The 26511-nt window shown below is 47.8% G+C and overlaps 1 protein-coding gene across 4 annotated transcripts in view; it reads left to right on the top strand.

Moving 5' to 3' along the window:
• Nucleotides 1–26511, top strand: part of RNF216 (ring finger protein 216) — an 81649-nt gene that overhangs the window by 17978 nt on the left and 37160 nt on the right. For 3 of the 4 annotated variants that reach the window (XM_044433154.1, XM_044433152.1, XM_044433153.1), the window contains 11 exons: nucleotides 132–265; nucleotides 2445–3260; nucleotides 5417–5493; nucleotides 6943–7045; nucleotides 8584–8748; nucleotides 9693–9807; nucleotides 10411–10550; nucleotides 11111–11161; nucleotides 11920–12057; nucleotides 13157–13305; nucleotides 15609–15687. In XM_044433154.1, coding sequence (XP_044289089.1) covers nucleotides 132–265; nucleotides 2445–3260; nucleotides 5417–5493; nucleotides 6943–7045; nucleotides 8584–8748; nucleotides 9693–9807; nucleotides 10411–10550; nucleotides 11111–11161; nucleotides 11920–12057; nucleotides 13157–13305; nucleotides 15609–15687 — 1967 coding nt within the window. The remainder of the gene's footprint in view (nucleotides 1–131; nucleotides 266–2444; nucleotides 3261–5416; nucleotides 5494–6942; nucleotides 7046–8583; nucleotides 8749–9692; nucleotides 9808–10410; nucleotides 10551–11110; nucleotides 11162–11919; nucleotides 12058–13156; nucleotides 13306–15608; nucleotides 15688–26511) is intronic. The other variant, XM_044433155.1, reaches the window with a different exon arrangement.

The following is a 26511-nucleotide window of genomic DNA, read 5'->3' as shown; positions in this document are numbered from 1 at the left end:
GCAAACTCAGGAAACATATTTTACAGTGCAAACTGAGGAAGCGTAAGGCTAGTTGTAAGAGCTGAAGGATAAATATTTATGAGCTTGCGCAAACCTCCCTCTGGTAGATAAGCTTGCCCTTCTTCCTTCAGACAGGATTAACCACAGAGACGAGGGGCTTATCACCATATCAGATTCCTCGGATGAAGAATTGCCTGTGATGCTGGACATACCTGTTCACCGGCAGTGGGAAGATGAGGATGATGACGATGTCATCTTGATGGAGGTAACCCTTATAGCTCATCCCCCAATTACGGCAAAGCTTGTTTAGAGTTTGTTCTTAATTTTTATTTCTATAACATCATGTCCTGCCTTTTTCCCAGGGACTTATAATTCTCCTCTTCCTCTCAATCTTATCCTCACAACAGCAACCCTGTGAGGTAGGCCAGGTGAAGAGTCTGTGACTGGCCTGAAGTCACCCAGTTGGCTCCATGGCTGAGCGGGGACTCGAACCCAGATCTCCTGAGTCCCAGTCCCATACTCTAATATGTTATCCAACCCATGGTATTTTTTGCAGGGGGGTGGGTGTATTTCATTAAGGCAAAGATGTCTTTAAAATGTAAATGCAAAAATAAATATGTTCCCTGTTGAATTAAACATAGAAGAACAAGACTGTATGAATTGCATACCAGATTATATTTGCCCATTAAAAATCTGTCACAAGTTTTAATTTAAAAAGTTTTGATCCAGCTTTCTGCTACTGACTTAAATGGCTTACCTTGATACCATAATATACATTATAATAATACACAGACCAAACACTACTCTTGTTCAGTGAAATATTAGCAGCCTAAATCCAGCCCCCTTTACATACTTTGCATGCTGAAGTAATTTCCACTCTGCTTCCAAATCCCACCTTAATTAATCTTTAGAGGTGTTAAAGTGAAGCAAGGAATAATTAGGAGTTTGCTTTGGGCTGTTCATCCCAGGATCTTTCAAATACTGCAGAAGAGCCTCTGCTCCACAGTGCAGCATCTTCCGAACAATGAAATACTGTGGTTTTAAGTAGCAGCAGCTGCCAAACGGCTTCCTGTGCCTTCAAAACAGATGCAGGCCAGGACTATTTGGAATCCCCTGAGAAAAATGACAAGTCCTCCTGAACATCGTTAGAATTCAAACTGCTGCTTGCCCCTCCTGAAATGTTCCTGGCTACTCAGAACAAGCAGGGTACTACTTGACTACTGAAAGTAAGAGATTAGTTGCCCAATCATTGCAAATTTCCCAATACTGTACATGCACATGAACCATACCAGTTTTAGTTGCTTAGTAATTTTTCTGTCTGACATATTTCAGCACATGACAGCAGTAAGCCTTTAGATCATAAGGTTGAAGCTGTAACAGTAATGTCTGTGTAGCACTGTATTTGTGATTGATTCTGAAGTTAATATTATTTAATTCATGTATTTTTATGCCGCCCAGTAGCCAAGGTTCTCCACACACACACAAACACATGATTCATTTTTTATATGGCTGATGTGTGTGTTGAGTCAGTGATGAATATAATCATTAAAAATAGTGGGAGGTAAAATACAACTGGGAGTTTATTGTAATATACTTTAACACTCCAAAAATCATGTATCCTAACTCATTTTGAAGAGGGTGTAGGATTTTTGTTTTGGTTCCATTAAATTAAGCATTTGCTGCTTTTTAAAAGAATCCCAATCTTCCTCCAAAGAATTCAGAACAGTGTGCTGCTCTCCAGTCATTTTATCATGTGGGGTAGGTTAGGCTGACATAATAGCATGACAGTAAGCCATGGTTTATGATAACCCTGGCTTGTGGCTTAAACCATGAATTGTCTCAGATGAGTAAGCAAAACATGGCTTGTTTTCCTTGTTTAATGTATACTTTGTTTGCAGGAATGGTTCAGAAAGAGCAACAGTCCAGAATGAAACAAACCACACCATAGCTTAGTGTTACGTGTGAATCAGGCCATTAACTCTTTATTGCCCAAGAGCAAAGGATTATACACTGGAATTTGAGCCAGGTGTCAGTTTACCATTTGTGATATGCATTTTAAGCTTGCAGGCATGTTGTTAGGCATAAAGGGAAAGTGTGCATATGTGTTTTAAATAAATAAATATAGAACTGAAACATCCATCAGAAGAATGGCTAATCCAATAGTTAAGACCTGGATTCTTGGTTTAATAATCCATAGATAGTTGGAGGTGTGCAGCAGAAAATGAACGTACTGTCTCCTGTCCACATGCCAATTCCATTTTCACCATTTGATGCAACATTCACACCTGGAACACTGGATCATTGGTGGAAAACCAATTCAGAGTTTTAACCCATGGTTTGTTCAGTGCAGCCCTACCAATTTATGAGCTAAACAACCAACAAATTGTTGTTACGTCTGAATGAGGCCTTAGATGCCAACTCATATTTCCTTTTTTTTTTTAAAGACAGCAACGAAGAAACTTTTACGCCCCAATGTGATCAGGCCAGCTGCTCATTGGCAAAGCGTGAGCAAGTCGGGAGAAGGTGGGTCCAAGGGCGAGGGGACCACGGGGGCCCCTGATGGGCAGAAGACGCGGGCCCCTCCTTCTCCCAGGCTGCACGGCGGTCGCCGGAACTGCGTGAAGGGAAGTGGCGTGGCTCTGGGCAGGCATGAGCGAGAGAATGAAGTCTTGGAGCTGCCGGAATCGCCAGAACCTGTCAGGCCAAGGGAGGCTGCTGGGACTCTTCCAAAGCCTGGGCCCAGTGTGGCTCGGACGAGAGAAGCCAGGCCCAGCAAAGACAAGGAGGTCATTAACTTGGAGGAGGTGGTCTTCGTAGCTGACCAGGAAGGGCCCGACCTGCAACCAAGGCTAGTGCCGTCGCTCGGAGGGACCATCCATTGCGTGCAAGAGAACACACAGGCGGATCGTTCTTATTTCCAGGCTTTGGAGAAGGAGGCCCGGACTGTGGTCGACCTCCTTTCTCCTCAGCAAGCACAGCCGGAAATAAAACTGGGGCCACTACCAAGGATGTACCGAGAGGAGATTCCGGGGCCCGCCTTTCCCAGGCCCGAACCTCAGCAAGATGGGATTCCAGGCCCCGCTTCCCCTCAGCCTGCCTATCCGCCAGAGGAAAAGGGAAGCCAGCAGGTAGCAATAAATGAACAGGCAGGCCCAGCTTTTCCAGTCCAAGGCTTGCTGAATTCTGGCTCCAGCGAGATTCCCAAGCAAGGTGCTGCTGAACTGGACAAAGAACTCATAGCTTTGCTCATCAGAGAGACGGTGAGTCGGCAGCCCCTAGGGCACGATGGGCGAGGTAGCAGAGCTGTTGCAAGAGAAGCGGGGCTGAAAGGAGGCTCACTGTATCCGTTGGCATCTTTGTGAACACCATGGCCTGGTTTTAGTCAGAGCACAGACCCCAGGGAAAGCTCCTCCCGAGCTCTCCTTGCAGTGCCCCTCCAGTGGCGGGCAGCCCCTGGCACGGCCTGGGTGGATGTGTGACTGGCACGCCAAGCAAGCGTGCAGGTAGGCTAATGCCCACAATGAGCACAGGTAAAGTGCCTGGGCACCTGCATGAAGCAGGCGAACATAAGAATGTTCTTCACGGCCCATTTCCTGTATAAACGAGGCTTTAATACAATGGTTTTTGAAGTTCCTGCTTTCAGGGACTCCTTTCAAGGTACTGCTGAAAGGTCCTTTTGTGTTGGTTGCAAGATTCCAGCTTGTGTCAGAAGATTGAGCAGTGCTGCCTTGCTTTTGCTCTCTATTTGCACAGGGCAACCTGTTGGGTTCAGCTCTTGGCTGTGCAGATTTTGGTAGCGCCCTTGAATCGGGTGTGTGCTCCTTCCGAAAGGCACTTCTTACTTGGGCGGTTCATCTTGCGTACCAAGAACCATGGAAAGTTACACCCTGTACAAATTTGCCTTGCTTTGCTTAACTGATTCTGGGGGAAGGATGCCCTGCTCCCTGCTGTTGGAAATTCAGCCCTCTTTCTGGTACCTGATATTTCGGGCAGGCATTTCCTGATACCTTCAAGCATACCTTCCCAGGCCTGAATTGAGGTCTAGGAGCATGTGTGGTGAAATGAAAGCTGAGGTTTCCTGGGTGCTGGGTTGTACACTGTGTATTCTCCACTTTCTCTTGCTCTCCGCGCTCCCTTTGGTATGTGTACCATCCCTGTGCCTGTGCATTGCTAGGAAAGGAAAGGACGATCCTCGCAGGCCAGCGGCTTGTCAGCCATTACCAATTTTCGTACCTGGCGTCATCTTTTACAAGTGGCAGCTGGTGCCATCGGCTTCAGGCCTGTCGCAGCCTGAAGGCACGGCAGCAACAGCCGAAATAACTGAACTGGGTACTGTTGCCATCTCTTTGTGCCACTTAAAGCTTCTGCAGAGGCTCTGGCCATGGGCACGTGTGAGGCTATCGCTGGGGAAATGAGCTTGGCGGAAATGTCAGCAAGAGGGTGGATTCATTGATGCTTCTGTTTTTTTAATGGCCTGAAAGCTAAAAGTCTCTGTAGTGTTTTTCCCCCATCTTCCTTTCCCGCCCCTGTTCCTTTCTGTGTTGTGACTTTTGTTCATTTGTTTTTGTTTTGTCCTTTTTTGGATTGCAAGCTTTTGGGAAGGTTAAACCATTCTAGGCTGCAGAATGCAATATTTTACATAAATAAATAGATACTACGCCATGTAGGAGACCTGGATGCTTGGAAAGGTAGGATAGGAGGAATTTAAGTTAAGAAACAATAAGATTGTATGCTTGCTTTCAGCTGGAATCCTCTTTCACATGGCCTTATAAGTTTTTGTACGGACTTATTCTCAGTCAATTTTCTTTATGGGAAATGAAACGTGTGACAAGTAAGAGTTGCCTCCAAGTAGGGAAACTTAGCAAAAGTCCATGGTCCCTTAAAAGAAAAGAAAAGAGAAGACAAGACAAGACCCCAGAACACGAATGTGTGGACTGTCAAACCAGTAAAAGAAATCCCTTCTGGCAATGCATACAATGTTTATTGTAATGCATCTTGCCCTGGGTTTGACCCACAGTGCTCTGGGCTAGTTCTGTTTTTCTGCTATTTAGTGTGTAAGTTTTATGAAGGGTGTACTTTTAGTGTATTTGGATTCTGCTTGATTAATGCTGTCCATTGTACGCTGCCCTGGAATTCACAGATAAAGGGCATTGTACAAGTACTTACAGAAGCAGATTTTTGTTCCATACGAATCCAGATGATTGACACCCTATTCCTGCTTTCTTAGGGTGTTCCAGCAATTGGGGATGTGTGACTGATGTGCAGATAATACAACAGGGAGATTTACTCTATAACTGTTGCCTTGTTTGCTCGAAGCATGCCTCTCCAGCTATGCTCTTATCAATTCAGTAGGACGGTTTTCTTGAACTGCTTCTCATTGCCCATGGTATTTGTCTCCCCCTGCCTTCAAATCCAGGAGGCCAGGTTCCCAGATGCAACAAGAGAGTACATTGAAGAACTAATACAAAGCAAAAACTGCTGCGACTTAAACATGTAAGTATGGAAGGCTGTATGGCACCCTCATAAACCTAAAAATGTACTCCTGAACTAATAGTTAACTATTATTACCGCTGTAGCCTGAAATGTTTCATGCTGCTCTTTTACTTACTTATTTATTTTTCAATTTATATCCTGCCTTTTTCCTGCAAAGGGCTCAAGGCAGCTAACATCATTCTCCTCCTCCATCTCATCCCCACAACAACAACCCTGTGAGGTAGGTTGGGCTGAGTGTCTGTGACTGGCCCAAAGTCACCCAGCTGGCTCCATGGCCGAGCAGGGACTAGAACCCAGGTCATCTGAGTTCCAGTCCCACGCTCTTAACCACTACACCACACTACCTCTCTTGTGTTTTACATGGCTTTAAAATTTTGCCTTGAGGACCACCATGAGGTGGCGGTGTATCACGAGTGGCTTGCAAATGCAACTTTCCTTAAGTGGAGCAAGAGTGGGGTTCTCCCTCTGTCGGTCCCCATCTTCGCTTGCTTCTTTATTAGCATTTCTAGAGCAGGGGCAGGGAACCTTCTTCAGCTCTGGGGACTGGATTCCACACTGTGAAGGGCTTGGGGGCTGCATTGCAGCTCTGGGCATGGCCAGATGTCATTTATGCCAACTTGGACCCCCCCCCCCCCCGCATGCTAAGCACAACTCATTTCTGTGTCTACTCTGAAATAAGGCAAAGAAATAGACTTTTAAAACATAAGCCTCCTGTTTTTCTGTTGCCTCATTACAGAACCAGTTTAAATACCTTGCTTTTTGAATACATTTATGTTTGGAGGTATTTAAAGAGCAGGCTCTTCAAAGCTGAAATGCCTTTAATGGCTTCTTACCTCTGTTCTTTGGAGATAAGAGCTGGGTTTCCCAGCGTTATGTGAAAGAAAGGCATTGTGCAAGGGGTGCAAGAGGTGGCTCGCAGATATTTCCTTATTTTATATTTAGTATATTAACGTACTTACATAATTCATAACTGTATTCATATTCTTCATAATTCTTGTGATTATGAACACATATGATTTATATTCATAGAAGAAGGAATGCTGGCTGTGATAGTGCCTGCCTGCCGTGTGTGTATGCAGAATCTAAAACCTGTGCCCCCCTTCAGAACGAGTGCTTGATTCATATGCAAATCGATATGACTTACCTACGCCAGCATAAGCAGGATCCCCACATCACGCCTTGCCAGTGTCAAGATGCTCATCCTGCTACTTGCAACTCCTGCTGTTCATTCACCCCTCTAAATGCCTTTCCTTTCCTCCTGATGCCACCGGATCCCTTGCCCACGGTCCTTCCCTCGCTGCGCCCAGTCCTCTCTCTTTCCTCAGCTGCTCTCCTGAGCAGCACAGCCATGCCTTCTCACCAAGGATGCATGGTTAATTTGGGGACGGGCGGCCAGCAGGTGCGCGGGAGATGGCCTCTTCCAAGTAACTCTCTTCCTTTGCCTTGTAGACTTTGTAATTTTCTTCTGGAAAATCCAGACTATCCAAAGAAAGAAGGAAGAGTGGTTTTAAATCCAAATAGCAGCCTGCTGTCCAGCCAAGATGAGACAAAGGCAAGTGAGAAAGCCGTTTCCTTCCGCAGATTCAATACTATTGATCCAGGCAGGCCTTGCTTTAAGAGGCTCATGTTCTTGCTCCTGGTGCTTAGTCATGGTGAGGAGGAGAAGAATGGCAGAGAGAAAGCGAGAGCATGGGTTTGTTTGTGTGTCCCCGGGGAATCATCGTGGGAAACAATCTAGCCCTTCAGCCGAAAAAGGCTGCTCCTGCCCTTGCTTTAGAAAGAGATGCACACTTGAAAATATGAAAGGAGGCTGCTCTTCCAGTTTCATTTGTGTGTGTGTGTGTGTGTGTGTGTGTGTGTGTGTGTGTGTGCACTGCCTCTACTAGGTTTACTCCTGAAGTTTGCAAGGCTTTCCGTAAAACAATATCATATTGATTTAAATCCCCGGAGAGGGATGATGGTGAAGGCCTCTCTCTTAAAGCACTGCAGTTCATTTCCATTTCACATCCGTGCAAGAGCCGTCAAAAACACTGGATAGTGGAAGTGCTCATTGTGGCTTGGGACACACACGCACACTCCTGGTTGCGCACTCCTCCTGCCTTTCATGCCACAGAACCATGTCTGCTTGTTGGATGATATGTGAAAATGGTGGCATATTGTGATAAATATGGTGGCTTCTTCTTGTGGCACATCCCTGTTGATTAAATTTGCTTAGGCCAAACAACAACCACCACAAGTGTCTAGATGTGCACACACACAAAAATTAGGAGCTCAGGTGGAGGAGGGTGGAGGGGACAACTGGCTCGACACTCTCAGGTATGAAAACAGTCTTAGGATTGCTGTGATCACAAAGTGATAGTCATGCAAGGTGCATCTTCATTCTCTCTCCCTATAAAACTGGGCTCCCAGGAAATCTCTTGAAATGCAAAGTGGGGTCTCAAAGGCTGAACTCTGCATATGGTGTTGAGCAGTGATGCCCTTTGTGCAAGCTCAGGAGTACCCTTCACTTGTTCCAGGGCTGAACCTTCATCCTGGAATCATGTTTCGGCACTGGATCTGCAGGAGCTTGTCTTCATGAGTCCTATTTCAGGAAGGGTTCTGGCAGCAAGAGTGAGAGGTTCTTTTCCTCTAAGTTGGCCATACTGGATATAAGTATTACTTAGCATTTCAAGATTTGGCACTGTGCCTATCGCCTTAAGCATCTAGGAGTATCTTGCTGGCTGGCCATAAGAACTGATGGCAATCCTAGCCAGTCTCTGGCCAGGCTCGAACAGTCATCGCAGGCTTTCGAATAAACGGTGGACTCTTTCCCCCTGCTGCCTAGATGTGACAAGCTGTGCCTGGGCAAGTACTTATGCAAAGCATGCCTGGCTGACATAGACTGTGGCGTCCAGGAGCCACTGGGGCTTGTTTAGCCCATGATGATCATGTGAACTGGCCTGATCTGGTCTTTCAGCCTGATCTGCATTGCCGTGTGGTTTGGGGATAAAGCTTCAACGAATGCCAAGTTCTGGAGCAGCCAAGTTCTGGAGCAGCCAAGTTCTGGAGCAGCCCAGTGTGCACTAACGCTCTCCTCTCCTCCTCCTCCAGGTGCCTAAAGTGGACTACTTTGACTTCTCTCGGCTTGATCCGCTTGACCAGCGTTGCTTCATCCAAGCAGCCGACCTCCTCATGGCGGACTTCAAGATGCTGAGCAGCCAGGACATCAAGTGGGCGCTGCACGAACTCAAGGGACACTATGCAATCACACGAAAGGTCTCTCCTTCTCGGCTCCCCCTTTCTCTCGCCCTCCTCCTCCTCCTCCTCCTCAGTTGCCCCCACTGAGCTTCCTCATTCTTGGAAGGGAGCTTTGCAGCCTGTCTTGGGCAGCAAATCCCACAGGTGGTGGGGGCAGCACACAGGCTGAAAGTGCATCCTGTGCCAACCCTTCCGAAGCAGAAAGGGGCAACCAAACAGTCAACGCTGTCTCGGCAGTTAATTTATTCCCTATTTATTCCCCATTTTCTAAAACCCGACTCCCTGGTCTTGCTGTAAAACATCCAAGGCTGCTTTCAATATGAAAACAAGGCAGTAAAATAAACAATGATATTGAGGAACAGCATGGGGAATAAAATCTGGATGTCTGGTAGCTTAATGATTAAAAATACCAAGTGTCAAGAGAAGGTGGTAGGAGAAAATTGATCCAATTGGGTCTGTTCTAGTCTCATTCTAGTGCCAGTGCTGAATTAGAGCTGCCTTGTGCCCGGCTTCTCAAGCTCAGCTGGCTTTCTGTGTGCAGACAACTGTGTACATAAGATTTTATATGTTCACCTGTGGAACTGGAGTTGGTACCATCTTGAGGTGGGAGATGCAGGAAAGACTGTGAAACCTTGACCTCCCTTTTTTATTTTATTTGTTTTTCAATTTATATCCTGCCTTTTTCCTGCAAAGGGCTCAAGGCAGCATGCATCATTCTCCTCCTCCATCTTATCCCCACAACAACAACCCTGTGAGGTAGGTTGGGCTGAGAGTCTGTGACTGGCCCAAAGTCTCCCAGTTGGCTCCATGGCCAAGCGGGGACTCGAACCCAGATCCTCTGAGTCCCAGTCCCGTGCTCTTAACCACTACACCACACTGGCTCTTGCTGATGGCTGCAGAAATCTCTGCCTGTATTCATGAATCCATGCTTGCTCAGGTGCCTCCTGTCCTTTTTCCTTTAGGCCTTTTCTGATGCCATCAAAAAATGGCAGGAACTGTCTCCAGAAACCAGTGGGAAGCGAAAAAGGAGGAAAGAAATGAACCAGTATTCCTACATAGACTTCAAGTTTGAACAAGGTAAGTAGCACCTGCTCGAGTACTGACTCTTTGTGGCCCTGCAGGGCAAAATGTTGGTGGCAAGCTCTGAAACTCGAATTGGCCAGTGACCTCAGGAATGTGTCTTTGCTGCACCTAATACAGACAGCAGAATCCTCCTCAGCTCCGAGCACTCACACCTGTGACTTGTTTTGGAAGGTTCTCTTTGTGGTTGTCTTTGAAGGTTTGCTCTACCTTCTAATTCCCTCGTCTGTAAATATAACTAAATGGCTTTCTTTAATTCTTTAATTATTTGCTTATTTATCTGGCCAGGGCGACTTCTTTTATATTTTTTATTTATTTTCTATTGTTAATTTTAATTTTATATTGTTATTTTTGTATTTTATTGTATTTTATTATGTTGTAAGCCGCCCCGAGGCTTTGGCAAGGGGCGGCATAGAAATGTTTTAATTAATAAATAAATAAATTAGAGCTTTAAAGGGGTGCAATAACAGATATCCCTAGCATTGGATTGTTATGGGAGACTGATTTGCAAAAGGAGGTATTTTGGGGGAGCTCTTGTCTTGCTGTCCTGCTGCGGGCAGGTAAATACCTGTCTGCCGTTTTTTCACATTTTTACGTCAGGTGCTATGAAAATCGAAAAGCGCATGTTCTTCTTGGAGAACAAACGGAGGCACTTCAGGATCTACGACCATCTCTCTCTCCTCCCGGCAGTGCGGCTGGAACGGGAGTTCTATGAACAGAAGATTAAAGAGATGGCGGAGGTGAGCAGCAAGTCTCCTCTACACCTTTGGGGGCTCTTGCGGTGCTGAGGTGCCCCGAATTGTGGTGTCCCAGCCAGGCACTAATATCCCATAATATCTTCATCCTCACCCTGGATCTAGCAAGCCCACGTAGGGAATTTACATTGGCACGTACATTTTGAACATGGGCAACATTCTTTTAAAAGACATGCATCACACCCATGCTGGGTCTGTAAGGGAATTGAGTCTGCCTCGTAGCAGCCTCCCTATCTAGGTCCCCATCACATTGGGAAAACTTATTCTGAACAGCCTGTGAAAACTTACGGAGGCTTCTCAGTACAAAGAGAAGCTCCAGCAGGTATTCCATTGAAAGAACAAAGTGAGCATAGCTGCGTCCTTTGAGAGTGCCTCACTCCGTCTCGGCTGCAGCTCCCGTAATTCCCACCAGCATGGCTAACATCTGGGGAGCACCAGGTTGGGTAAGGCTGTGACAGTCCGTAGTCACAGAAGACTGGAAGTTGCATGAGGAAAGACTGGAGTATGTTAATTGCCCTGAGCATGTGTCTTGTCTCCTTTCTCAGCATGCAGATTTCCTCCTTGCTCTGCAGATGAACGAAGAACAATATCAAAAAGTAAGTAGCTTAGCGAAAGGGAACATTTTCCATGCAAATGTGTACTGGGAACTAGTGATGTAAAGCGTCTGGAAATGTTGACACCCTGGAAGAAGCAAAAAACTGGGGGGAAATCTCTAACATGACTGCTTTTTAGTAGTACTGCTCTGCTTGGGAAAGGAAAATCTGTACTTAACATAAACTTCTGTTCTCAGGGGTTGTGGTGTAGGGCAGTCTCCCTTCCCCTCCCCTAAAAAATAGAGATTGAAATCGGAGGCAGACGTTATGAGCTGGTAACCTCTGAATTCTTCTTTTGGGCAGTCTGAATCATCAACATCCAAATTAGCAAGATCCCAGAGGACTCTGAATATCTAAGCTGCTTTTTCTTTACTGTGTACCAGTTAATGCACTTTCCTTGTTTAAATGGGTTTCTTGTCATTTATTTTAATATGCATGCTTTGCGTTTGTCAAGGCTAACAGGGTTTCTACCAGGCTTGGTCTGGGAACTGAGGGAAGCCCCTCTACGTGGCATTATCTCTTCCTGGCTTTCTGCCTGCCCATTAGGAGGGTCTTTCAGTGAATGAGCCAACTCCTGGCCGGAGCAGATTATGCGTGTCCCTTCCTGCATCCCCTTCCAAGTCATCAAAACACAGATTATAGGCCTTGACATGGGTGCCTTGCTCATCTGCAGCCTCTAGACATGTGAGGAGCATCTTGTGGGTGCATGCTTCCATGTGCAAGTCGGTGTTATGGACTAACCTTTAGGAACTGATTTGCAGGATGGCCAAATGATCGAGTGCCGCTGTTGCTATGGGCAATTTGCATTCGAGGAGCTGACGCAGTGTGCGGACGGACACTTGTTTTGCAAGGAGTGCCTAGTAAAGTACGCTCAGGAGGCAGTCTTTGGCTCTGGAAAGGTATGAACCCTCTCACCTGGAAAAGGAAGGGGCCTTGGGACTTGTATCCAGCCATCCAGGAAAAAAAAAAAAGATGCTGTTTTGCAAAGTTTTTGGAGGTCTCCAGACTTCTTTCACACCTTCTGTCCTGTGTTTTCTTTCTCTGCCTCACGTTTTATTTACTTCTGCATTTCATCCTATGTTATTTCACATAGATCTATGCTTGATATTGTCCTGGCACATTTCTGGCTGAGTTCCTTGTCTTTATTGCAGTGTTGTGCAAACTGGGCGATCCTGGCTTGATTATGTCCCTAGATTTATGGTGCTTGGAGTGTCGGACATGTTATTTAGGCTTTGTAGAAACCACTGTGTAATATATGCTCTGCCTTCTATACGAAAACGGCTACCATGTGTCTATTTATTATTACTACATTATTATTGCATTTTTAAATGTAATGTCTGTGCAGCATTTTAAATGATTTCTAATTTTACATTATTTTAAAAATTATTTTAACTTACTCAAAAAATTAAAAAAAATTAAATGCACTGTTTTGTTCTACATTTAAGAATATGCATTAGTTGTGGAACATAACATTCCATGTTTTTACATGACTTTGCAGAACGGTCTTTTCTAGATTACTTTCTAATGAGCTCTTGCGTCTTGTTACTTTTTTGCTGTCTGAATCTTCAAAGCTAGTCAATCCCCGCTGGTCACTCGGACTGACGGTGGATGTATTCTAATGGAAGTCTGTCTTAAACAGCTCTGCCAAGCCTTCTTCGGGAGGCTTCATTCTATCAAAGCTGCTTTCCTTGGAGGATGCCTCTGTTTGCAGGGGGCAGTCATGGGTAGCACTGTTTCGATTCAGCAGTGTAGAGACCCAGTGTTCAAGGGGTGCGTATATAAAACCCATAAGCAGGAATTCTTACCGGTATTGTCCCCTGGTACTTACTAAGAATAGCCTTGAGGAGGGAAGTCTTTCTCAACTTCCTACTGCCTAAAAGATAGAAGTCCATTATGACTGTCTTTCTGTGGGTTGTTGGGGCAAACCAGCTCCTGGATATGAATGATTAAAAACTCCATAACGCCCCACTTTTCTCCCCCGCCTCGCCCTCTGTGTAGTCAGAGCTCAGCTGCATGGAAGGGAGCTGTACCTGCTCATTTCCAACAAGCGAGTTGGAGAAAGTGCTTCCGGAAAACATCCTTTGTAAATACTATGAGCGGAAAGCAGAGGAAGAAGTGGCCGCTGCCTGTGCAGATGAATTAGTCAGGTAAGAGGAGAAGTTTGGTCTGAACTGTGCAGGGAATTCTGTTTGTAGCCCCTTTGGGTCTCCTCACACTGTTGGTGGCAGCAAGAGCTTGCCGATCACCGTATGCCCACCCAGGCTGGGAGGCTGCATCTTCTTCTGGCTCGCTGGGGCGTCCAACTCCGTAGAGCCACTGGAAGTCCTGCTCAATCACAGACAAAGGGGTGTGGGTGTGTATACACAAGGCAGCTGCTGGCATTATTGATTGCAGCTATAGTTCTCGGCACCTTGTTTTATTATCCTTGCCCATTTCAGAAAACCTGGCCCTCTCCTGACTTAGGTTTCCTCTTCCCTCCCCATCCTCTTTGCATTCCTTTTGTGTTGTGTCTTTTCGCCTTTTAACATTGTTAAATAAACCTCCTGAGCGCTTTGGTAGGAAAACATGAAGTCAATGCAGCAAATAAAGATAGACTGTCAGAACAGAAGGTGAAGGAAGGCCAGATTTAATAACAGTTCTACTAAATAGCTGTGCTGATTTATTAGATGTTCCAATAAAGCAAAGGCCACATAGTTTAGAAACTGCCCCTAAGAACCACCTTCCAGAGCCAGGAAAACAGGGTCCTTCAAATAGTCAGTGGTACCAAAAGCCTGAGTGTCCAGCAGAGCCAACAGGCACACATTCCCCCTATGTAGCATTTTTAAATGTATTATTTTTAATATCCCCTTTCCTGCCCCCCTGGAACTGAGAAACATGTTTGCGCACGTATCTTGTAGGCATTGCCCAAGTACCTTGTTCTGGAAAGGCTGCATGAGAGGTCTGGACCCTTATTGTACTTCTGAGTGCAGTTACACGTCCTTTGCTGTAACTGATTCAGGAGGAGTTGCCCTTCTCTGAGCAGAAAAACAGTTGGAGCGCTGAATAGTTGCCACCCATCGAGCAGCACACAAGGCAGCTTACACACTGGCCCGTCGGACACCTTCCAATCCTGAAACACCCTCATTTCGAGGTACTTCTGTAGGGTAACACACCAGCTGGGTATTCCTTGTGCTTTCTTTTGTTCTGGGAACATCTGCCTGTTTATTTCATTGAAGTCTGACTTGTGTAATGCTTGTTCACTCAGGCCTATTTATTTTCTCTCGTCTTGGCTATGTCCCCAACCTTTCCCCTGCCTTAGTTTTGCAGCTGCCCTTGGGCCTGGTCTCTGCTGAGAAATTTCTCAGGAAATTTTCAGTGGAATCTGATTTACTCAGAGGCTCTGCTGTGTTCAGTCTGCAGCATCTGGTGGTCAAGCTCAAGTCATCATTGGCTTTTCAACCACGCATATTTCTCTTGTGGGATCTAGGCCTCAGTTTCCCTCTCTATAGCTTCTGTGTCAAGTCCCATCATCCCCCATCTTTCACCTTGTATGTGCTTCTAGCTCTCCCTGTACATGGGTATTTCCTGCTCAATGCTTAGATATTTGAGAAGGTGTCAGAGGTGCCATCACTAGTTCAAAAGTGGAGTAGAGCATAATACTTTTATTTGGGAAAATGACCTCTTGCTTTCTGGAAGTCACACCAGAGCGCCCTTCTTCTGCCTTCGCTGCCACAGAGCTCTGAGCAAAGAGGGCCAGCGTGGTGTAGTGGTCAGTATGCTGGAGTGGGAGTTGTGGCAGCGCAGTGGAGGGTTAAATCTTCACTTGGCCAGAAAGCTTGCTGGGTGCTTGTGTGGGTCATCATCACCCCTGGCTGGACCTCCCTCACAGGGTGGTTGTGAGCATGAGCACGTGCTTCCTATAGCTGCCCAGGGAAACGGTGGGATACAAATGCAGCACACGCATTTATATATTATACATTTATATCCTTCCTTTCCCCTAAGTGATTAAAGAGGCATATATGGTTCCCTCACCCATTTTTGTTACGTAGAAGTCGTCCATCCTTACTTAACACTCCCCCAAATGAGCTAACTAAACTGGGGTGATGGAGAGCTGGAAAATGTGTACGCTTCAAATCTCATTTGTTATTTTTTAACCTGGACCAAAGAAGAACTCTGCTGCGTCAGACTAAAGGCCCATCTCCACAGCATTCTGCATCCTGCAGACGCCAAGCAGGTGCTTGGGAGAAGCTCTGCAGCAAGACTTGAAAGCGGTGGCCTTGCCACATCTCCACAGCTGGTGGCATTTGGTGGCATGTGCCTCAGCCCATGGGCACACCACGTAGCCATCAGGTCTAATGGCCATCGACAGAGCTGTCCTCCACGTCATTGACTAATCCCCTCTTAAGGTTATCTATGTAACTGGCAGGGCAGGTATGGAGTCCTCATCCCCTCTCTTTTTCTGTGCCCACAGGTGTCCCTTTTGCAACTTCCCAGCTCTGCTGGACAAGGACGTGAAGCGGTTCAGCTGTCCAAACCCACGTTGCAGGAAGGTAGGAGGCGATTTTTTTTACCTAGCAATGACCTGGTGACATAACAATGCAGGAGTGCTTGGCAGCATCGCAGGGACACGGCTGTGGCCGCTGCTGTTTGGCTCGCCGGTGGGCAGGGCAGCCCGGAGGCGTCGGGAGGGGCCTTTTCACAAAGGCCTGATTTGAGCTATGGGTGCTGGGCAAGAACCGTGTGCCCTTCACTGAGCTTTTTGGTAGATGGGATTGGCTGGAATGTCGGTCCGGCAAAGCAAAGCACTCGAACCCTTGGGCCAGTATAGCAGAAGAGAAGTTCAGTAAATAATAGGGTTGATTAGAGCAGCTTGAATGTGACTAAAATGTAAATTAAATTTTGTAAATAAATGCTTAAAATCCTTCCAGCACACTTCTTGGTGGTTGCGGACAGGGTCCTACATAATCCATCTTCCTTAGCCACACGGGCTGAGACTTACAGCTACGAACAGTTGCCTTTTTCGGTTCTGCGGTAGCATTGACTGCCGTGGCGCAGAACACCGAGCCGTGGCGCATCGGTGTCTGCTGGAGGGAAGCCTGTTACCTCCCACTGTAGTCACTGGCATAGTAGGAGGCCAACTCAGGAGCACCTTTTCAGCGAGTTTGCATGTGACAAGCACAGCATCAATCGTTTGAAAATTGGGAAACAGCAAAATTTGCTCATAAGGGTGTTGACGCGTGAAAGCCACTAGGTGGCACCATTGGCTTGTCTGCAGTCAGAACTGACCCTGTGTTCAGGCTGCCCCTTCCTTTTTGAAAGTTGGATCCTCTTTTCAAAAGTGAAACACGGTCCATGTGACTCCGTTGAACTCGGCCTTTGGAAGCTTTTTGCTTAGTTATCTGCCGCATCTTGAAAACACACACCTTCCTCTGAGATACCCCAAAGAGAGTAACTTGCCAAGGGCGTGCACTGAGCTTCATATCGGGGACTTGAACCCAGGTTCCAGTCCAATGCGCTGTCCATCACATCAAACTAGCTCAGCAGCTTTGTGCTGGGATAGGCAAAGAATGCTTTCTTGAGTGGTCATTGGAGAGTTTGCTTCCATTTCTTATAAGCATGTTTGATAACGGAGCCATCTGTTGAGGCTGGTCTTGTGATATCTGATAGAAACCGCTCGATGCGAAGAGCCAAGACTGCCATTAAAATGCCATTACATGCTAGGGTGGCCCGGTGGGTGCTTATGTTAAAAGCTTAATTCATTCAATGCAAATTGTCAAGCATCTGCCAAGAGACTGCTTAATGGGCATTACCATATATGTGAGTGTCTTTCTAGAGTTAAAAGAATTAGCCTGGGCCAAGATGTGTCCTTCAGATGCATTTACTGGATTGCATCAATAGATCTAATCTCTGGCAGCTGAATATTAGACCATGTTTTGTAATTGATTTTGGTAGCAAAAGCCTTGTGCTAGTGTGCCATATGCTGGGTTTTATGTTGGTGCAGCTGTGTTGTTGTTGTTAGTCGCGAAGTTGTGTCCGACCCATCGTGACCCCATGGACAACATTCCCCCAGGCCTTCCTGTCCTCCACCGTCCCCTGGAGTCCACTCAAGCTCACACCAACTGCTTCAGTGGCCCCTTCCAGCCACCTCATCCTCTGCCGTCCCCTTCTTCTTTTTGCAGCTGTGTTGGACCTTTTTAAATAGGCATGGCTCTATCTGTTACCAGTGGCTTATAGTGTCTAGCCTGTGACATGTTTAGGTGATGCTGTCTGGGTTTGCATCTAATGACAACCCAGAGTTTGGGTTGTCATTACATGTGAACCCTGCACTGTGGTTTAACTATGGGTTGTTTGTGGCTAACTATCTGGAGTTCACAGCTCAACAATGAACCGTGAATTTTCTTCCCAGATGGTTCATGATCAACTCATAGTTAAGCCACAGTGCAGGGTTTACCCATAACAACCCATGATTCACTGAGGATCCATTCTCTAGATCAGGGGTCTCAAACTCGCGGCCTGCGGGCCAATTGCCGGGATGGGAGGGGCACGGGGAGGGGCCCTGTGGCCTTCAAAGCGCCAGTGGCACCCGGGCTGGCTGCGGGATGAGCAGCCCACCACCACCGCCGCAGTGGTGGAATACCTGACGCGGCCCAGCCTCACCCAGCCTCTACTTCCAGCGGCCCCCAGGTAAGTTGAGTTTGAGACCCCTGCTCTAGATTGTTATGTGTGAACCAGATCACTTCCTCTAACTTGAGGCCATCCGGGTCTAAAGAGAGTCATGGTGGACAGATTTGCCAGATCCAGTTTACCATGATGACTAATTGGGAATGTCTTGGCTCAGAAGAGCCTCATCTGGGTTTGTCCTCCAACTGTGGATCCCCCAGACTGCCTAGGATGCCTTGGTCAACCTTGCTCAGGCTTCAGTCAAAACCTCACTGTTTACGCAGGATTTGGGGGGCCAATTAGTTTCTCGTCTTTATTGGTTTAGATATGATCCCCTCTCTCCTCCTCCTCCTCCTCCTCCTCATTATCATCATCTCGCATCAGTTTGCTGGCTGCTGACTTTCACTTTTAATTTTGTGTAAGGATGGCCTGCTGTTCGTTGTGTTACTTGGTTGTTATTTGTAGGGATGCTTTAGTGCTATCTTGTGAACCCAGCCCAGGCAGAAACACGTCCCACAGTTTTCAAAACACATTCTGTTTCAAAGCCTCTGTGTTTATCTCTGCTATCAGATGTCAGGGAAAGGCAGAAGCGAAAACCAAGCTTGGGCCCGTGAACTTGCCAAAGAAAGATCTGGCTGTCTGCTGTTGGAAATTGCGCTGGGGTCGGCAGACCTTGCTTTCAAGGGAATTCTCGGGTATAGCTTTCCTCTCCCCTTTTTCCTCTTCTGTGAAAGCTACAGCCCTCCAATCTGTGGAAGATTAAGAAGCTTATGTTCTCTGTCTTCATTCTTTGCCGGCATGGATGCTGGCAGATAATCAACTCGGCTGCCGCCCCCCCTTTGCCTGCACCAGGCATGACTGGCTTGCGTTGGGTTTGTGTGTGTGTGGGGGGGGGGGGGGGAGAGAGAGAGAGAGAGACAAGGTGACTTGCTGACTACTGAAGCTTCTGTGTCAGTCCTGTATGCACCCTTGTATATTATGGGTAGCGGCAGTCTGTTTGCACTCCTTTGCAGTCTCAGCACAAGGCACTGCAGCGTTTCCAGTGAGATGGAAGATGGGAAGGTGAAAGATACTGTTGCTATGGCAATAACTCATCATCCCTCTGGGTGCTGGGTAAGGAGGCCGGGCAGAAGAGTGGGAGCTTAGAATATCGGAAGTGTGAGCATCTACTTCTGCCTTTCAGGTTGAAAGCAAATGAAGCACAATGCGTTCTCCTCCTTTTCAGTTGAAAACGCTTCGGGCCCAATCTGATGCACATGCAGACAGAAAGTCCTACAGCTGCCACCCTTTTCTGTCTAAACATACATCAGTTGCACCTTAAGTCGCATAACTATGGCACAAATTCCTTCTTGCATGTGCTCTTTCTCTCTGCCTGCCAGCTCATGTACAATGGAGGCTAATAACCCGATACAGCAAAAGATTTGGAAGCAGGCAGTAGCTGAGTATCTGTAGGAATCTGCACAACCATGTAAGAAATTACTCTCAGGCGATGGAGAAAGAATTCGATTTCCTTGTACTTTGCATTGACATCCAGCCAGGCTACGTCACACGATCTCACAGATTGGCATCTCTCACACTTAACCTGGTGGAGCATGGGCACAGCAGCTCTGGCAAAGAAGGCCTGGATGTTACCGCCCCTTTTCTAGAGTCCCTCCCCCAATACAGCTGATGACTCACAACCCTCTCTTGTTCACTTAAAATGGATTTTAAATATTTTTAAAACATAGATCCTCTCCCCAAAAGGCCACCTACAGCTCTCAAGGGTTCCCAGTCTGGCCTCTTAGGATCCCCTGAAGGTCACCCCTCCTTCATTTGGTCTTAGCCCTTCAAGAGCAGTCATTTGGTACTTAGCCATCTTTAGTTTTTCTCCCATTCCAGAAGGTCAAAACGCCCCTCCTGGGGCTCAGTGATGAGCAGCAAGAGCTTTAAGGTTTATTTTCTACCTGCTTCTTGTGCCTTTCCCTCTTCCCAGCACTGGAATGCCCCTCTCCCACCACCCATGGGAGTGCTCCCAAAATAAGCTTTGCTCTCTGGCTGCAAGGTCTGGTCTTCCATTCTCCTGAATGCTCCAGGTGGACAATAAACGGAATAGAGTGCCACATCAGGTATTGGTCTAAATTATCCCAAAAATAAGGATGCTCTTCAGATTTCAGAAGAAGCTTGAAATGGCAGCTGATGCCCCTCAAACTTGCAGACAAAGGAAAAGCTTGGCAAAACTATATGACTTTAATTTCTTGCCCAAAAATTTGACTCCAGAGAGTTGCCTCTGGTTGGTCATCTAAATTAGTATGGTGTGTACCAGCTGTCAGTCTTTTTCCAATGGACTCAAGCTGGCTTCTGTTTCTTAAGTGGCTTTGAGTTGAAGATGCCAGGCATCTGAAACAGGGACCCTCTGCATGCAAGCAGGAACTCCCATGCTCCTTTATTCTGCTTACAGTGAGTCTTCAAACATGTGTCTTGAATTTGTAGTGCTGGATGGAAGTCTTTAAATAATGTAACATATTGACTGTTTGGTAGATTCAAATAGTTTGATTTTGCCCTTTAGCCAAAAAAGAGTCCTGCAGCGGCTCACAAAGATCAGAAATAAAACAATCCCTGCCCTCAAACTTGCAGTCTATATCAGATGCAGCATAAAAGGAAAGTGGATTGGGAGGGAGGAGGAAACACATCTGTGTGCATGATGGTGAGCAGCAAATCTGCTCTGAAGTGCGGGGATATGTATTGGATGCTGGATTTCTCTGGGTGTGAAAAGTCCAGGCCAGGCAGTCGGATTCAGAGAACGTGGCGAACGCACGCTTTCCTCCACACGGCAAAAGACTACAACTGTCAAAAGTGTCTTTCTTCCACATGCAGCTGGGGAAAGAGAAGATGTCTCCTAGTCAGCAGTCGTTTTTTTCTCGAAGCTCAGCCTCTCCCTTGGATTCTAGGCATAGGGGCAGTTGCTCAGTTCTAGTGTTGCAGTTCGCCCCTCCAGCAGTGAAGTTTGCTGGTGGTTGCTTTCCACTTCCCCTATCACTGGCAACAGATGTTTAATGCCCCACAATCTGTTTACCGTCTTGTGCTTGGAAGTTGCGCTGATGGGGTGAAGCACAAGGACAGCTCCCATACGAGCTGATTTTCATTGAGGCTCGTGTTCCACGGGGCAGAACTTTGGCTGGGGCTTCCAGAGGCACCTCAGGCTCTCTGCATTTTTCTTCTTCATACGTGGCACAACTTGGCCTTGTATACCTTGCCCTTAAAATGTCCTTGTACCTGGTTTGGGGAGGAAAGGGAACTTTCTAGGATTGGGAAGGAAAGAATGGTGTTGAGATGTAGAATGTCCCTTAACTCTAATCCCCTTGATGGGCAGCAGTTGGTGGGGGGCAGGCATATATTTGTCAAGGACCCCCAAGGGACTCTGTTCTTTGTCTGTATGTTCCCTCCCTTACATTGTGACTACCTTGCTTCGAGCGTAGGGCGTCCCCTGTTGAGGTGCTTACCTTTCTCCACCATAGTATACCTTGAGGCAAACCTGCCCTAGATGAAGGCAAGGGGCTTTTCGTCCTTTTTCCGTGCCCTAGCTCACAGTTCACAGACCTTGATAAGAATGTCTGCCACTCCAGCCTTGGTTTTGTTCCTTGGTTGAGCTGCAGCAGGGGTGTCAAACTTCTTTCATCCCGAAGGCCCAATTTCATTTTGGAGAAGCCCTTGGCGGGGGGGGGGGGGGGGTGCCTCAGTGATGGGCAGTGCCAAATGCCAGCCTATATTCGGGTACAGCTCTTCCCACCAGGTACCAAGCCTTAAGGGAAGCATTTCAACCTCTTAGAACAGGGCAGTGTGCGGAGGGGAAGAGAGCTGCACAGAAGCTGGGAAAGCGGCAGTTCCTGGACAGGCGCTGGGCCTGGGGCAAAGGTCCTTGTCATAGGGGGAACCCCAAGCGAGCCAGCGGTGTCCACGCCATTGAGCTAGAGCCTGGCAACGCTTGCGGCACACATGCTTACAACATCGGGCATCCGTGTAGGAATAACAGTGCCTTGCTCTCCGTGTTTGTCCAAGAACATTCCTAGCTCTAGCCTTCTAGGAGCTCTCAGTGTGAGCGCCCAACTTTCCGTCCCAAGCCCTGACTTCGCCTGCCTCTGCCTCTGCCCCTCCCCTTTCCCCTCTCATCTGTTCCATGTCTATGTGGCGGTCGTCCTTCTGAATGGGGTGGCTGGGAACATGCTCCATTGACTCCTTGCCAAAGCCACAGCGCATGGCAAGGTTCCATCTGCCGTCTCTTGCTCTCTCTCTCTTTCTCTTCTCCCTCCAAGCCCCCCCTCCGCCCCTTGCTGCTGGGCAGGCAGTTTTCATTTTTCTACCATAAAAGGGCAATAGAAACTCAGCTGCAAATCTTGCTGCTCTTGAACAGAACTGATGAGGAAACAGAGGCGGGGAAGAGCCAGGGGTGGAGGCGGAGGCTGCGGTGCGGTGGCAGGGGCCGGTGGAGTACCTGCCCCCTCTCTGAGTGGGTTGCTGAGGACCACACATGAGAAGGGCGAACACTGAGGTTCTCTGGAGACGGTGCTTCCATAGGGCTGTGTACACAGGAGTCCTGCTTCTGCACCGAGGAAGCTCCATTTTCAGCCAGAATAACTTGGGAAAATCAAGCCCCTTTGCGTGTCTCTGTTGTTGGCAGAGTGTGTTTTCTTTCTGTGAGGCATGGCTAGCAAAACTGGTCTGTCTTGGACTCCAGCTCCCATAACCCCTGATCATTGGTCATGTTGGATTGGGCTGATAAGTAGTTGTTGTAGTCCGAAACATCCAGAGAGCCCCGCTGCCTGAGAGCTAGGGGTTGAAGGAAGTGGCAGGAGGAGGCAAGATGGCTGTAGAGATGCATGGCCAGCATTGGCTGTGGGCACTGGGTGAATGCTGAATACTGAAGGGTGAATGCAGGATCCTGAAGCTACAGTGGGCAGCCACTGGAAGACCCTCTCAGCGTCCCTCTCGCTTCGAAGGATGTCTCTTAATGGGAGCAATTCTATCTTAAAGAGCTGGTGTAATGCCGCGCCTAACCCTGCAAGACCTTCCTGGTTCAGCTTTAGTCTGTGCCTTGAGCTTTCCGGGTGGCTTTAGGTGAGCCTTGTGCTCCTGTGTTTCAGACCTTCACCTCCACTCACAATGTGCAGCCAAGAATATTATTCTACCTTGCAAGGTTGTTGGAGAGCGCCATTCCGGCGCTAAGCATTCTCCTCGAGTTTCATGCTGCCGCACCAAAGAAGCCGAGGACCCTAAAAGGGTTTCTCTCTTAACCTTGTGAACTGCCAGGGGATTAGTGCAGTCAATCTGTTGGTGGCGACTAGCCGGAACTCGGAGATGCTGACTCTGCACATCAGAATTCAGGGAGGGGGAAACGTCTCCAGTCCGAAAGCCCTCTCAAGCTGGATTCTTCGTGTCGGATTCTGCTGTGACTGGAAGGAGAGCTTCTGCCTGCTTCATGCCTCCAGTTGGCCTCGTTCTGAGAGTCAGGCTTCGTGCTTAATGAGTGGCTGCAATGTGCTGTGTACCTTCCTTGAATCCCACCGTTTCCTAGTGCAGGTTTGGATTTCCACGTGCCGAAAATCTCTCACATGTAGGAGGTGATGCTTGTCCAGTTGAAGGGCTCTCCTCGTTCCCTCCTTCTTCCCTTGTTCTAAACTGGTACAGTCCTAGGAAGGCTATACCATGCATTGGTCCTCAAACTGTGAATCAGCTCTTACTGCCTCACTTCACATACCTGGAACTAGGATAAATAAATATATTTTATCATTTTTCCCACAGTGGAGCTTCCTTTAATCTAAGCATGTAGAAATACATCATCCAGGAAAGGTTGATATATGGGCGCTCTTTCTCCAAGATGTGCTGCAAATCAGCAAAACTTGTTTGGAACTGACTTTTTTTTTTGAAAGAAGGCAGATGCCTTTCATGACTCCCTCCCGCTCTTTCCATTGCTCTCCCTCTTCCCCATCCCCAACAGTTATTTGTGGTTGCGTGTGCTACCCAGAACCTCCAAAAACAGGAATTTACAAACCACTGGAATAAAAATAGACCATGCAAGTTTGGGAAGAGAAACATGGTTTTTTTTTTTTTTTTTGTCCTGCCTTAGGCTCCTGCCATATATAGCCTTTCCATTCAGTGAGAAGATGTTTCTGCCCTTATGCCTATCAACTGGGAAATATATCCATAAGAGGATGTGCTATTTGTCTTCCTAGCTTAGACCTTTGGACCTGTTAAAGCAAAAGCTGCCATTGACCTCATGTGGAAAGGAGAATTTGGTCAATGTTTTAAAGGCCAATCAGTCTGAGCGCGTTAGTGTAAGTCACCCCCGTGCTTCCTGCTTCCGTAAAACCAAAGTCCCAGGTTTGGGATATGGAAAACATGGGTCTCCTAAGTGTTGATCCTTCTTACAACATGCTTACCAATTTTATGTCAGGAAGAACCCAAAGGGGAACCCGTTTCTTGAAGTTCTGGAATGCCCCCACATTGCTTTTGGTTGGAAGTTTCTTGCAGTCTGCTGGAGGCTGAAAAAGCTGCGTCTGCCCTTTGCGTTTCGCACCTGGAATGTGGTTTCTGTCAAGTCACCTCGCAGATGCATGGAGCCCTCCCCCCGCCCATGCTTTGCAGTCCTGGAACGTGGCGTTCTTCGCTGCTACGCTGTTGAGCCAAGCTTGTGGACAGGCGGCGTTTGCTTGCATGGAGTGGCGTGAGAAGCCCCACAGCGCTGGCTGGGGCCAGTGACTCTCTCCGGCTCAGGCACAAAAGCCGGCAAACCAGCAGACGATCTCTGGCCAGTTAGGAGAGTGTGCGGCTTTCTGGGGAATCCTTGGAGGGCCAGATTGGAAGCCTGCCCTCCACCCGGTCGCATCCTCCGGCTTCCTCACGGAGGCTGTGCGAGTGCGAAAGGAGCGGCACCTCACGGCAGCAGCCTTCCGCCGAAGGTGGGCGTTCGGTGCCAGCGTTACGCAGAAGCCAGCCGTTCTGCCACGACAGGCACGTCAGAAGGAGTGGCAGCTTCCGGACGAGCTTGTCTGCGTGATACACGCACGTATGTTGTATTCACACAGTAGGCGTTGCTCGAAAATAGCTTTGTACACACCTAAAAACCTAGGGGAGGCATTGGGATTGCAGCCTCGTGTCTGGTCTGGCCCTTGCGTGCGCAGCTGCAAGCCATGCTTGGCCACTGTGGCCAGAGAAGCAAAGCGCAGTCCCCGGTGTGCAAAGCCCATCTTGGAGCCTGGCGAAGCTTGCTTCCTAATTTGGTCACATCCATGAGCCAGGCTGTGGTGCTTAACCTCTTTCTTCAGAGAGGACGGACAGGGTGGGGGTGGACTCTTCCTTTTCACATTGCAGAGGATGAGAGGAAACTTGGGAGGACCAAAAGTTTGGTCTTGCTTCCTCTTTAACTCTTAGAAGAAACTTTGTGGCGATGGCTGCGTGGAGTGCCCAGAATTGACGTGGCTGTGCTAGGAGGTCTGGGTCAGCCCTCGGGAAGGAGTTAGGTTTGTGCCAGGTTCTGCACCTGGAGGTGGGCCGTTCTTCCCATAGTTCTGTGGAGAACGGAGCGAATGCAAGGGCGTCCTCCCCGAAAGGCAGCCGAGGCCCATTTCAATTAATTCAGTAAGGAAAATGGGGTAAATTACTGAGCTGAGGAAGAATCTACTGGGACCCATGTGTATGCCCTCTAGGAAAGATTTTGATACGAATTAAATTGTAAGTAGACTTGCTAGGCTTAGAGTAAGATCGCCTGTGTGAGGGCCAGCTTTTGAAAGTGTCAGGATTTGCTGATTCTGGTTTAACATCGGGAGGGTTGCGGGGGGCACTTTACAGAAGCAGTAGGAGTGATTAAAAGATACAACAGACCCTGCCCCCAAATGAATAGACAGACTGCGAAAGGAACCGTGTCCAAAAGCGGTGCTGGGTGAAGTGTCTGGGCCTCAGTGGCTGATGGAGAAGGGCCAGATTGGTCTCCCACATGCCATGGTGTTTGTTCTGGAGGAGCAGCGGTCTCTCGCTCCCCCAGGGGCTGTCACTCTCCTGGCTGGTAGTAGAGCATGCCTTCTTTCAGCTCTGCATTCCCAAGGCAACACGAACTTGGGGGCTGGGGTTGCTGCAATGGTACTGAGCTCTCCCCTTCCCCCCCCCCACCCACAAAAGCAGCCCATCCATGGCAGCTTTTTATAACCTTGAAGCCTCTCCCTGCTTTTGCATTCAGCCTAAAACTGCTATTGCATTATTAATGGCATTGTGTCCGTCTGGCTGTAATGCTGACGTTTCACAATTGCTCTTTGCAACGGAGGAGTGAGCAGCCAAGTTCTTAAAAAAGAAGCGAGAACTGGGAGAAAGGGTTGGTGCTGTGGGGATCTGTAGTTTGTATGAATACGTGGGGAGGAACCGAAAGGGACTTTTAGGTTCTTTTATGCTGGTCCCTTGAAATCAGCACGGGCATGCCCCGCTTATTTTTGCTTTGCTTTGTGCTCACAACGTCCCATTCTTGCCTGCTCCTTGTGTGCATATGCTGGCTGCACTATATTTTGGTCTGGATGCATCTGGGCGGCAGTGTGCATGCTTGTAAACAGACACGCAGGGCTGCTGCGGTTCTGTTCAGCACACAACCTTCCATTTCACACACAGTTCTGAAGCTGCAGTGCGTTAGAGTCTGCTGCGGCTGCATTGTAGAGGAATTAAGCACGTTCGAGTTACTGTACTCCAAGGAACTTTCT

The sequence above is a fragment of the Varanus komodoensis genome, unplaced genomic scaffold (assembly GCF_004798865.1).
Source record: "Varanus komodoensis strain SLA01 unplaced genomic scaffold, ASM479886v1 scaffold26, whole genome shotgun sequence".
NCBI lineage: Eukaryota > Metazoa > Chordata > Lepidosauria > Squamata > Varanidae > Varanus > Varanus komodoensis.
This window is presented reverse-complemented; position numbering and strand designations above follow the sequence as displayed.